We start from the raw sequence: 13,540 nt of genomic DNA on the forward strand, positions 1-13,540 counted from the left end.
GTGGTCGTCCGCCAACTTTTGGATAACAGTGTAGTCTGCTGTGATTTTATCCAGAGGGTCGCAGAAGTAAGCCCTTAACAAGATAATGCTCTAGGTCAGCATCATCCTGTGAGTCTACATGATAATCCTCACAAGAATAATCTCCATCCACTGCTGGATGAGGAAAGATATGTTTCCCAAATATCAAAAAGACTCTCTTGGTGTGAGACTGTGTAGTCTGAGTGGTCCAAGTGCTGATGTGAAGAAGAAGGTGGTGTTAGTTGTGGTAGAGGATGGGAAATGAGATAAGAAATTGTGGTGGAGGACCAGTAGCCTTATCCTCGTACTTCTTTGGGATCAGATAGGGCTGCTATTTTCTCCAAAATGTGCTCCTCAAAGGTAAACTTCCTCTTTCTTCCTGGTGATCACTGTGATGTGTGAGTACATTCCTGAAGCGATGGCTGAGCGAGCATCTTTCCTGTGGAGGGGTATATGAATATTTTACACTGAGAGCTCAATGGCAGCAGTTAACTTGGCTCCCATCTTGGTGTAAAGAAATATTTCTGAGCTGGTCTCAGGTTGGTTTCGGAGTATGCTTCAGAGCCATTATCGACTCTACGGGTGACTTGTCAGAGACTCAGGCCAACTTGGTGCCGGTGAATGACAAGACTCAGAGCCCATCTCCAAAGGCATTCTTAGAGCCAAGGGGGTTTCTCTGGGTTTAGGAGTCTTGAAGCTATAATCCAAACCCAAAAGTCAGTACTTCTTCTGGCTGGTCTCTGGGCCCGATGCCTGACTCTCTAGGGAGCAGTGTTCTAAATTACTTTAATATCTTGACCTCTTTTGAGATTGACCCCGGGGAATTTATCCTTGAGTGAGTGTGGAGGAATAGTGTCTCTGGGTGTGTTTATTTCCTGGGATCCTTGCTCTGCTGCAGTGGGAGTTGCTGTTACAAATTCTTAAACGAGGACCGGAACCTGGGGCTTAGTCTTCTGAGCTGGTTGGATATTCAAATTGGTTTCCTCACTTGTAATTAGCTTCCTCAATGTCCTCAGCAGTGAAAAGGTTCAGTATGTCAGACGGGTCTGCCACGTTTGGCGCTCTCTGCGATATCAGATAATCTTTTTGTTTTGAAAAGCATTGCAGGTTGAGCAGGTCAACTTCTTGTGTTCAGGGACAGGTAGAGATTACAGACCCAATGGTGATTAGAAATGAGTGTTGCAGTTTGCACAAAAATGGAAGAGTATTTTCATCATAACACCCTTACCCTACAGTCATTCTTAATACAACCTGATTCCTAGACAGGAAACCACTCTGTAGCGATTCAGAACAGCAGAGACACAGATGTCAATGCGTTAGATAGTTCTGCCGTTGCTGGGTCAGAATCCTCGACGGCTGGAATGGAAGGGAGCAGAAGAGTCAGCTATGGCCCCAGAGCTTAAGCGGAAATGTCCAACCCCCAATGGCGGATAAAGAAATTTGGGGTGAAGTCTTTGTCCTGGTGCATTGTGGACTAAGGGAGGAGTCACAAGCTATCTCAAGACCGAATACATCTTTGAAGATTAACAACTCGCAAACATCTGTGCTCAACACTAGATAAAAGGAGTACACCTTAGGCCTCGTTCCTCTATATGGTTATGGAACTCCTGTGTGACTTGCAATATCCTTATAATGTAAGGCAGAGGGTACTTTATCCCTTATATGAATGATTTGGCATTGAATAAATGAACGTCTACTCAATTACTTTTTTGAAGGTTTGGCACAGGCTTGGGAGTGTAGATCAACATAGGATAACTCTGATACAATATATGCATTAAGCATTAGATTTGGAGGATCTTCTAACTACTGAAAAGCAAAGTAAATGCTGCAATTGAATCCTACATAGTAAGTGATCCCCACAATTATTTACCGTATCCACTACCACTCATTCTTAGGCATCAGTTCTTCAGGGTATGATTTGTTAAAAGAATCAGGAGAATAGAGAATGCATTGGAAAAATGTGATCCTCTTCTTAAGTCAATGTAGGCCAATGTAGGATATATGGAGAGAAGACAGACAATCTAAAACAAGTAATTTATCATTATAGTGCATTATTCACGGAAATAAAATTCTGGTTGTGTCTCATGATAAGGAAGTTGCATTTTTGGTCACCAATTATTGCGCTGCACTGGTACCCAACTGGGGACAAATGTGCAATTAATCACAAGGTTTGAAAGCTATACTGATCAATTCTTTTCCCAACTGCTTGGTAGGAGGTGGCTGGAACAACGGGCAGAAATGCACACTGCTTTTAAAATATTTCTTTATGTGATGAATATGGGATTTTTTTGTCTCTGATTTTTGGTTCAGTTTTGTCTTGTTTTGTGTACATCCAGTGTTTTAACTGTTTTGTGAAATCTTCAGTTAGAATAATTTTGGTGTAGGGTAGTTAAATATTTTGGGGTTAGGCTGCTGAATTAATGTTTTAACAATCTGTGGAACTTGACAAGTTTATTGAACTGCGATGAGTTGTGCAGCTTTCGAATAGCGCTATGCAATATAAATGTACCTTATGTTACGCAACAACATAGTTTTCTTTAAAATGTTTCTGCTGGTAGTTTTTGGTGTGGTAAAGGTGTAGATAAAATATAGAGGTCAATATTATTAGCCCAAGCCTTTATGTTATGCAAGTAAAAATGCTTGAGGTAAATCAAGTTTTTAATACAGTTATACAAAGTCAGACTGCCGAAAGATGTTTCGCAAGCCCTTTGTCAAGGATATCGAACTTAAATGATAGTCCACCTTTCTGCAGGTGAAACGCATCTATGAGCTCCATAGTGATTGTCCTGTCCTTCAAGCACTTAGGACAAATATAATTATTCACACAAGTCAGTCCTTATAATGAAGATGAAGCAAAAGTTAAAAGATTGATGTTTCATTATTAAAGAATAAGTAAAGTTCAGTCTAGCGTATAATTCTTCATATTATGCGGTTAAGCAATATATCTTATCACATTATATTCTCACCCCTATGACAAGGTTGAGTGATACAAAGGAGGTCTCCTCAAAACAGATGACCAGAGGAAAACATTATCATACTTATTAGAGATGACAACTCTAATAAGGACCAAAAGTGCCTATTTGGTCGTCAGTTATCCTGTCATCTCTGTTAAGTATGATACTTTCTGAGCTAAAAAGAAATTAATTTATCTGGAGACTGAAGGGAACTTAAAAAGGCACAGGAATTAGCTGGAGGGTTGTCTGTTATAAAATTTCACAAGCACTATTCTTGAATGTTAAAATTAAATTGAGATACGCATTCTTGAGAAGATGAGGCTGAACAGAAAATATGAAGAAAGCAAAAAAATGAATATATGGGATAACAGAAGAGGGGAATATTTAAACCAATACTATTACTCAGTGTTCGCTGTAGAAATGAATGAACCTAAAGGGCAAGTGTCTAGAAGAAATACAACCCTGAGTTGATAAGAGACTATTAAGGCTTGCTGGAACCCTGTAAATAGTGCTTATTTTAGCCTGTGGTTGCCGGTGGGGCCTACTGCCACTCATTCTTGGAGACTGGCTTACTTTTTCTCATGAGATATTGACCGAGAGCAAGAGGTGGGAAAACACACAAATGGGAACGCAGGAGGAAGAGAAAGGCGGAACACCGCCGTAAAGGGAGAATGCAGGATCAACAAGAATGGGATAAAGCAGCATGAGGTATGAAAGTGGTTTAAAGAGGCCTCAGGTAATTTCAAGACTATGCAGCCTTGGTATTCGCGCTCTGACATTCAATAGTCCTAGCTGCACGCTTCTGTCCACCGGCACTTGGTCATTTATAAATTAAACACTGCGTATACAGGGGCAGCTCCTCCGTTATGATGAAGGAGCGTCACACCGCTGAAAAATAAAATTATAATAAAACCATTTTAATATCATTTTATTTTTCTTTCCTAATTCTACCACTATCAGCCAAAGATAGGGCGTGTCCGGGCCATCGTGACAGAACGTTACAGTCAGGGAGGAGTGGTGGGCACGTAAAAGTGCTCATGTCAGTTTGGCCTGCCGTTTTAGGCCGGGCAAACATGCACACTTTGGTTTCTCCAACCCAGCTGTGTTGTTCAGCCAGGTTAGATAAAAGCTGCAGGCTCCCTGTGATTGAGCGAGCGCCAATTCAGCCCGCTCAGGCCAATCACAGCGCTGCTTTCATGCTGGTTAAATAATATTACCAGCATGACAGCAGCGCCGTGATTGTCCCCTGGGAGCCTGTGCAGCGATACCAGCATCGGGAGAGGAGCACCGCGGCAGCAGCTGCAGGTGAATGTAAGTGGTTTAATTTATTTCCTGCTCCTTACCCCCACCCCTGTACGTGTTGCCCACATTTCCACTTCCATTTTAGAGCAGCCAGCACTATGCCTGTAAGTTGTGGATGGTCCTGGAAGACTGGAGAAAGTTTGACTGCAGAAACATGCCTTGACTTCTGCAAGCAAGGACAGGCCAGTTAGTCGAATATCACTGGTAGGCAAAGTAAAAGAATCAAATGTAAAGGATAATAAATTCAAACAGTGAAAAGAACTAAGCATAGGAATAACTGGAGCAAACTTTAGCAAAGAAAAGGCTGTGCCAAATAAATATAATGTAGTTTTGTGTCTTTATGTTTACCCACAAGTGTGAAAAGCCCAAGGAAGAAAGACAGGTTATTAACACTAGTGAGGTAATGCATGAGTCACAGGCCTTAGGGAGTACAGGTACACAGAACTCATCCTGGAAAAAAGAAGAGGATTAAATGGGAGCCATGATAAGCACTTCTCTTTTGACGGATTTCAGGACATTCATGTGTACACTGTAGATGTGTTGGTGGGTAAAGCATGCCAATACATAGATGATGATGACGATTATCATTATTATTATAATTTGTATTTGTAAAGTGCACAGCTATCCAAGGATATTGGGAACGACAGAGAGGAAACGCACAAGCTGAAAACTAACAGTGGAGGAATGCTTTCAGTTGTCGAAGGAAGGAAAAGTAGAGATAAGTACGAAAGGATTCCGCTGGTTGACTGCTAGAGAAGAGACAGAGTGAGTCAGTGATGCTACAAGATATTTTAATGTTTTGCCTCCGTTTGGACTGACAAGAACAGAAGTCTGTTGAAGGAGTATGTAGTAATAAAGGGTCTTGCAGACAGACTGACATCATGCTCCCAAACCAAGCCATAATCTGTTTGTTAGATCCATTAGATTGCAGACAGTGAATGTACTATCCAAAATAAGAGACTAAGTGGAGAAGATGATACTTTGATGCAGAAATATTGAGGACCTTAAAACACATTTTCTTACCTGCCAAAAATATTTCACCAAAACGAAGGCAATCACTAAGCCATCAACACAGATATATGCTGAAGCGTACCATACCGCTCTTCCATCTTCCAGGTCATCAAGAACTGCATCAATGGCAACCCAGACACTTCAAACATTCCACATAGAACTGCATTGTGATCAACCTCATCTAGCAGCAAACATATACATGTAAACTCACTGAGGATATTGTAGCATGCACAGACATTCTGCCTTACAATACACCACATAACCTCCCCTCACCACTGAGAACTTGATCGCACTTCTTAACTCCCTCAGTGCAACACTCTCAAAGGCAACATCATCCCATCCTCAAAAGAGAAATCCATCAGCGGTTAAGCACCCACACCACTGCTAAATACAGTCAGTCCTATCCATTTCCTGCAGGAGGTATCTTACTCGTGATGTTGGTGTGATGTACTCCTGCATTTACAGCTGTTAGACACACTTACTCACTGGAACAATTCCTTGGAAATCACACCCATGTCCAGAATAGGGATTTGAATATTAAAGAGCTATCACAGAATGGAATAAATGAACTCAGTCTACGAGCAAGCACTTTAGACAGAAGAGTCTAACAGCAGAGTCTATCTTTACCTACAAACAATGCTAAAATATGTGATAGAATGGAGGCTCGGAAGCAAGATTAGAAAATAAGGTTTTAAAATGCATAAAATTATCAAAGCAGAACTGGCGGATACTACACTTTAAAAGAATTCAGGAACACCTGGAGAAGCAACAGTGGGGAGCAAGAGAATTAATAATTCATGTCCACAATATCAATGTGTCCAAGGCAAGATGGGTAGAGTAATGCTAGGCATACTAGTCCTTAATTGCCAACACATTTCTAAGTATATGTATGCTAACGGCTATCTAAATAAATTATTTTGACATTGGGCAAGACACACAAAACATTTAGAGAAAAAATATATGGTTATTTTCTTTCATAGCATTTTTTATAACTTTATGCAGATAAGGATTAACTACAGTAAGTTGATTAGATGCTCACAACTTACTCTTATTGGAATTCCAATACCATCCACTTTCATATCATTCAGGTAATGTGGTGGTCGTGTAGCATTTCTTCTATCATGCTCTGACATTTTCTCACTCTGTAACTTGTCTGCATTGACTTTGTCTTGAACAAATGTGCACGTGTCTAACGTAGGGTCTAAAAATCAGTAGGAAAAAGTTAGCACATGATGCTAGCACACAAATAGGCTTTAGCCTATAAAGCACACAACTAAAATATAATTCATTCTAATTTAGCCCTTGGTTGCATGACAATTCCAAGTATTGGTGCCACAGAATTCTTTATTTGTACTGTAAAACAAATATTTCTTAATAAATAAGTAAATGTTAATTGGACTATTGTTGGCCAAGCATGTAGGTCCTTCTATCATTCCATATTTGTCTGTTGCCTACTTAGACTAGCCATTCTTAAGACAATCTAGGTCTGTCTGTTTTGCTCGTCCGTCCGTTGGTCTATCTATCCAGCCAGCCATCCAGCCATCTTCCCTGGCTACCAATCTGACTGCTTACCTTGTGGTCTGTTTACCAATCTATATGTCTCTCTGTATACCTTTTCACAAGCTGCCTGTTAATATTTTAGCTGCCAATCCGAAAAGCTGTGAAAATGTGTCTGTTAGTTAATTTATCTACTACATCTTGAAGACGCAAAGAGATACATCAAGTAAAACAGAGCACGAGTCATCTGCAGAACACTCTGAGAGAAAGGTTTAGAAAAATCAAATTGGTTTAAATCATCACAGAGGAACTGACCTGTTAATAATTGTTCACCCTCAATCTAAGAGAGGCAGTTCATTTTATACAGTTATTACATTTAATACAAATTTCACAAAGAAGGCTACAGGCTAGCAAATATTGACCTCCATCAACTATATGTAAACATTAGAGCACAACATTTCACTTTAGATGTTCCGTGGATTGAGCTGAAGTTCACATTTACTGTGCAAAATCTGCAAATTTCCTGATTTTCCAAGCGAAGAAAACATTTCCTCTAATTACTTTTTCTTAGCAATCCAATAGTGAATCTGGCATTGACTATTTAGTTTCTGATTTAAATTTACATGGCCTCTCACTTATATTATGTTAATTTAAGCAGTTTGAAAAGCACTTGATTACCTAGAGATGTCTTGGCACTAGCAGAGACTTGAGCGGGAAACACCCTTTACAACGCAGTCATTACATCGCACTACATTTACAACGCAGACATTACATCGCAACATCCTTTACAACGCATGTCGCTACAATGCAGCCATTACATTGCATGTCACTACAACGCATGACACTACAACGCATCTCACTACAACGCAGGCATTACATCGCATATCATTACAACGCATACCATTATAACGCATAGTACCCCTACACTATCCAACACTTACCCTACTGTTGCACCCCCTGGAGTTAGAATAGTAATTTTTACCCCTACACTATCCAACACTTATCCTACTGTTGCACCCCCTGGAGTTAGAATAGTAATTTTTACCCCTACACTATCCAACACTTACCCTACTGTTGCACCCCCTGGAGTTAGAATAGTAATTTTTACCCATACACTATCCAACACTTACCTAAATGCAATGTAATGGTATGCGTTGTAAATGTATAATACGATGTAATGGAATGCATTGCAAAAATAGTTGTAAAAAAATTTGTTGTAGTGGCATGCGATGTAAATGTATGCGTTGTAAAGGATGTTGCGATGTAAAAACTGCGTTGTAAAGGCATGCGTTGTAAATGTATGAGTTGTAACGTCATACATTCGACTTGAGCACAACTAGATAGGCCCTAGAATTAATTTTGTTATTAAAAATCCAAGTTTTTAGTTTCTTTCTAAAATCGAGCAAGGAGGGGACAGCCCAGATATGGTGTTGATGCAGATTCCAAATGTTGGTAGCCCAAAGGACAAGGGTTCAACTAGCCCACTTAGTCATCTTAAACCTAGGAACAACATAATTTTTACCCCCCAGAGAAAGCAAGTTTCTAATGGGCTCGTACCACTTAAAGGATAGTCTTGAGAAAAGAGGGCCAGTGTCATGGAGTTCCTTATAAACCAGACAAAGTGCCTTGAATTTTATACGGTTCCTGACTGTTAGACAGTGTAGCTCTTTAATGGCCTGAGAAATAGATTGAAACTTGGGAATACCCTGGAAAACATCATATACGCCTCCCAGAGGAAGAAAAAGGGTCTGAGGGAAAAGTTTATCGACCAATCTACAGTTCCAATCCCCAATACCATTGACAAAAATACAAAGGGAACTGGTGGTCTAAAGAAGGAAGAACATAAGGAACAAAACAACCTAACTCCTAGCACCAAGATAAACTATCCTACCAATAGCAGTCACTAGGGAGGGAAACTACAAGTGAAAGGAAATACATTCACATAATGTTGATAGGATTTCCATCAACTGCCAAGAGAGGCCAGTGTCATCATTTGGTTATCCTTCAATCTTAGCTACTACTCCTCAAAGACTTGAGGGAAATCATGTAGCAAAAGATTGCAACTGAACAATACAAAGTAAAGTCAGAGAAGGAAACTTCACAGACAGAGACTAACCAGTATGGTCATGATTGATACAACAGAAGTAAATCGTCTCTTGTGTGATGGAAGTATTAGTGCAGTGCATAAAGGTGAAATTTAAAAAGGTGTTGGGAAAGAGAGAAACAGCCTGTAATCACCATCTCAATGCCAATCCTATTAAAAAGTATGTATAAGCAACTTTAAACAAATAGGTTGCTTCACAATGGGTCGACTAGTTTCAGCCTAAATGGAACTTTTTCCGGCTTTCTTCAGGACCTATGCAAATTAACTAGCTACTGCAAATTGTGAGAGTGTAAAACTATATATAACGTGTGAATGAAAATTGTCAAAAAGTACAACCCTGAGTGATGAGATCTCTGAATGAGCAGGGTAATCTTCACTCCTGTAATAAACAAATACATGAACAAATATAGTCTTCTTTGTGCTCTGAATATTGGTATAGTTTGTTCCTTAAAAACCTGAACATCGCAACATTAGCGATTCTTATATGATATTCACATGTTGAGATAGCGCACCGTTATTTAAGTAAGAAAAAACAGTGCACTCACCTGCATCATACGAGATACAGACCTTACCTCGCCTGGTCACTAACTCAAGTATTGGAGAACCCGCTCTAAAAGAAATTTAGATATAGCAGTGGATCAATGATAGCTTAAAGAATACAGTTGTATTACTCAAGAGTCTTCTACAGTGTTGTATTGCTTCTTCTAGCTAAATTATGTAGATCAGACGTTTCTAAAATCTTCTTGCCTCACACTAAATCACCTTATCTAGTGAATGTAGTAACTACTATTAATTCCCTTCTTAGGGAGACAAAACAAACCTCATAATCGGTGGAAAATGCCTACTAAGATTAAGATAACGGCTATGAAGAAAGAGGTAAAGTTTGGGAATGATTAACGCTTGTGTGCTGCTGTTACGCCTACAAATGGAATATTCGGCGATAAAAACAGTGCTCTCTAGGTAAGAAAAACACATGTTGATGGACTCTCTCTGAAAGGTAGCTAAACATCCGCTGAATAACACGTAAATGTATTGCTCAAGGAGAGTGCAGCGTAAATATACTGGTGGAGTAACTCTCAGATTGGAAGAGAGTGAACAGAATAGTACAAGCAACCGCGAGACCATGGTTGAATCACTCACCTATCCGTCGGTGCCTCGGACTCTCCTGGGTTTGTGGGAGGTGCCGAGGCTCCGGCTAAATGACGTTTTATAGCACGCTTGCTACGTGGGTTACGGTACCAATCTAATCGCAGTGTTTGAACCACCAAATGACGTATTGAAAACAGGAAATGGTAGTTTCTTCTGTGTTGCTCGAATCCATTAGAAAAGTATTATCGGAGGAGGAGCCAAGATGGCGATCGGGACGGCGGCGTAGGCTCCCGGCTCCGTGAACCTCCGCATCCCGCACAGATATCCTGCATGAGATCCTTAGCCTGCACTACATGCCCGTGTTGGTGATTGAGAGCGGCAACCGATCGCGTGACTCTGAAGTTTCTGGCGGCGGTACCGCCGGAGAAATGTTCACCTGAAGTTTGCGGCCTGTGCAGCCCTGGAACCGGGACCTCGAGTGGACAACATGGCCGGGCGGCAGTTCAACAACAGCGGCCATTGGTGACTGGGTGGAGTCGGACTACCGGAGCGGTGCGGATATTGGCCTGACTTTCGCTGTGGTCATTCCTACCACTGGGCGTAGCGGAACGAGTGCATGCCCGAGGTGGCAATTTCAAGATCCTTCGGTAATTGCCTGAGCCCTCGCCGGTGAGCCGCTCGGACGCTGCCTGTAACTCGTCCCGATTTTCGCGGGCTGCTCCCGGATTTTTGCGGGCGCTCGTCCAGGGTGAGGATAACTGTTACCTGTGACCATACACCGGATACATATTTTGCCTGCCCCCGGAACCCTGTTTGCAGTACCATGGAACTTGATGCGCTTGTGCCTGAGCCCCAGTCCCAATCTGGGGTGGAACTACCCTGCGGCCATCTTGATAGTACGGATTCTATCATCCTGTACACTGGGTCGCAGCAAGATTGGGAGTGTGTGGCTAAGAGGAGCGTAGCACAGCGGGCGCGAGGAGCTGTGCTGGGGTACGGTGACCTTCTCGAAGCTCTCGGTGCCCTTCGTTCCACCCTGGTTCACGGCGCCTGGGTACTGGGGAGAAAGCTTGATGGTATTGCGTCAGCGTCGGAACAATTGCGATCTGCCTGTCCCCAGGTAACCAGGGACTTGTTTTCCTTCACACAGGAGGACAGTGTCGTGGCCGCCCCTGTGAATAAGGGAAAGCTGGAAATTCCTGACAATGTGCCAACGTGTGGTCGGCTGGCTGTAGGTCGGGTCGGTTCCGGAGGTCTTAGATTTGAGCAGGAGGTGGTGGCTTTGTCCCACGCACAGCCTCCGGCGACCCAGGCAATGATCAAGCACTGGTCGCCTGCTCTGGCTGATTCCTACATCCTGGACCTTGTGTGCAGCGCATGTCCTGGGGCAGTACTGGGAAAGATGATCCCCCATAATGATGGCTGTGTTGGTATTCAGAGACGTCCACCCTACATGTGTGTGTCACTTCCGGTTCCTTTTTGGACGCTCCCTTTCCTTGTAACATTGGACATGGCACTGGGTCGATGGGTATGCATCGGTGGATTCGCAAAGAGAGGCCAAGGATAAGACTGATCCTTCAGAGAGTGTCATCTAATAGGCGGGCGGGCACAGGGGTTGCGTGCTCTCACGGCATAACTAAATAGTGTAATAGGTGCATAACGCTCCCCCTTTTTCTTTGACATGGGAACATTTTTTGTTGATTACTGTTTGCTTTGGGGAGGAACACATTGTGCGGGAGGGAGAAGCCGGGGGCATGTTTGAAGGCCCTCCTCCAGTTTATTAATACTCTTTCCACTCCCCCGTTAGGTGGGGTTTCTTTTCTTTCTCCTTTGTCTCTGTTTCTTCTATATTTCGGGTCTGGTTCTGGGGCGACAGGCACACTGCTGGGGGGGGGGGGGCCGTAGTCATCTGCAGAGGTGCAGGGTGGGGGGCTGGGGGAGGAGCTTTTTTAGTTTTTTACTTTGTTTCTATGGCCTCTTTTCTTTTCTCTCATCTTTCTTTGTCTTTCTTTTCTGTGGTCAGTACGGTAGGTTTCCTTCGCTGTCAATCACTGCTTTTTCATTTGTGCCTCAATTTCCGTGGTGCTTTCTGGGTCTTAGGGCAGGAGACTGCAGGCGCAAATGGCTCGTGATATTCTTCCACATCCTGAACCTCCTGTTTCAGCGCCATTGACTTGATAGATTGCTGTTTATTGTTGACGTTTACTGTTCTGCCCGCCATTTTTCGCTACTGGGAAATTGTTTGGCACCTGATCCTTCCATTCTCTATTATAAAATGAAAACCTTTTATACCCTGGTTTCCTACTTGGGCTGCTAAGTGGCCAAGAGTATACTAGCATGGAGATTCTGCTCCCCGAGGTGCTGCCTGTGATTAAAATTTGTTTTCTGTTAATCCAACTGCTTAGCGGCCGGCCCCGGGGGTTGTAGGCCCATACTTGTCTTTGGTTGAAATGTCAATAAAGGTTTTTAAAAAAAAAAAAAAAAAAAGGAAAGTATTATCGATATCAACAACAAAGGGACTATAATCTAGATGCGTCTTTATTTGTCCGTATCGATAATGTATGATCAAAATGATAATCTTCGAACATAAATTTTTTTTCTTTCATTGCTAGTTGTGCTAAAGCCATAATGAAATGGACCGGAGTGATGGAATCTATATTAGCATCGTTCAAGATGGAAGCAATAGTGTCCAGTGTTTCATCTTGTGGAATCGATGTATACAATGATTCAACATCAAAAGAAACAAGAAGATCTTGTTCTGAGTCAAAATCTACTGTAGGGAGAAGGCGGAGTACATCTTTGGTATCTTGAAGATAAGTCGGCATCGTTCTTACTAACAGTCTTAGAAAAAAGTCTACAAAGGTAGATAAAGGTTCTAGCATAGAACCAATCCCTGATATTATTGGTCTACCAGGGGGAGGTCTTTGGGTCTTGTGAATTTTTGGTAATGTGTAGAAATACGGCATGGTTTTACCAATTCTTTCTGAAGGATCTTCTTCTACCAACGACTGAGAGAAGATCCTTCAGAAAGAATTGGTAAAACCATCACTGGGTTAGTAGAAGAAGGACTAAATGAAGGTTGGATAACCCCACAAGAAAGTGCTTTTCTGCGGACAACCCACCCGGTAATGCCGTATTTCTACACATTACCTAAAATTCACAAGACCTATGGCTTTAGCACAACAAGCAATGAAAGAAAAAAAATGTATGTTCGAAGACAGGATCTACTTGCAAATCTCAGGTACAAGCATGGGAAGTGTCTTTGCGCCGAGTCTGGCGAACCTCTACGTCCACAGATTTGAACAAGAACATATCTTTAATGAAGATAACCCCTTCCATAAGTCTATCAGACTATGGAAGAGGTACATTGACGATATCTTGGTGGTATGGAGAGGTAACTTGGAATCAGTCGAACTTTTTCAAAAATGGCTTAACACACGTAATGCCTTCTTGAGGTTCACCTTGGAAGCACATAAGTCCAGGATATCTTTTTTGGATTTGTTTATTTTTGTAACATCAAATGGTCTAGCGAGCGAACTTTACCGCAAACCAATGGCTCATAATT

At 42.0% G+C, this 13,540-nt stretch overlaps 1 protein-coding gene across 44 annotated transcripts in view; it reads right to left on the reverse strand.

Moving 5' to 3' along the window:
• Window positions 1-13,540, reverse strand: part of SORBS1 (sorbin and SH3 domain containing 1) — a 1,103,390-nt gene that overhangs the window by 283,787 nt on the left and 806,063 nt on the right. For all 44 annotated transcript variants that reach the window (XM_085603602.1, XM_085603630.1, XM_085603622.1 and 41 more), the window contains one exon: window positions 6,332-6,486. In XM_085603602.1, coding sequence (XP_085459728.1) covers window positions 6,332-6,486 — 155 coding nt within the window. The remainder of the gene's footprint in view (window positions 1-6,331; window positions 6,487-13,540) is intronic.

This window comes from Triturus cristatus, chromosome 1_2 (assembly GCF_964204655.1).
Source record: "Triturus cristatus chromosome 1_2, aTriCri1.1, whole genome shotgun sequence".
Taxonomy (NCBI): Eukaryota; Metazoa; Chordata; class Amphibia; order Caudata; family Salamandridae; genus Triturus; species Triturus cristatus.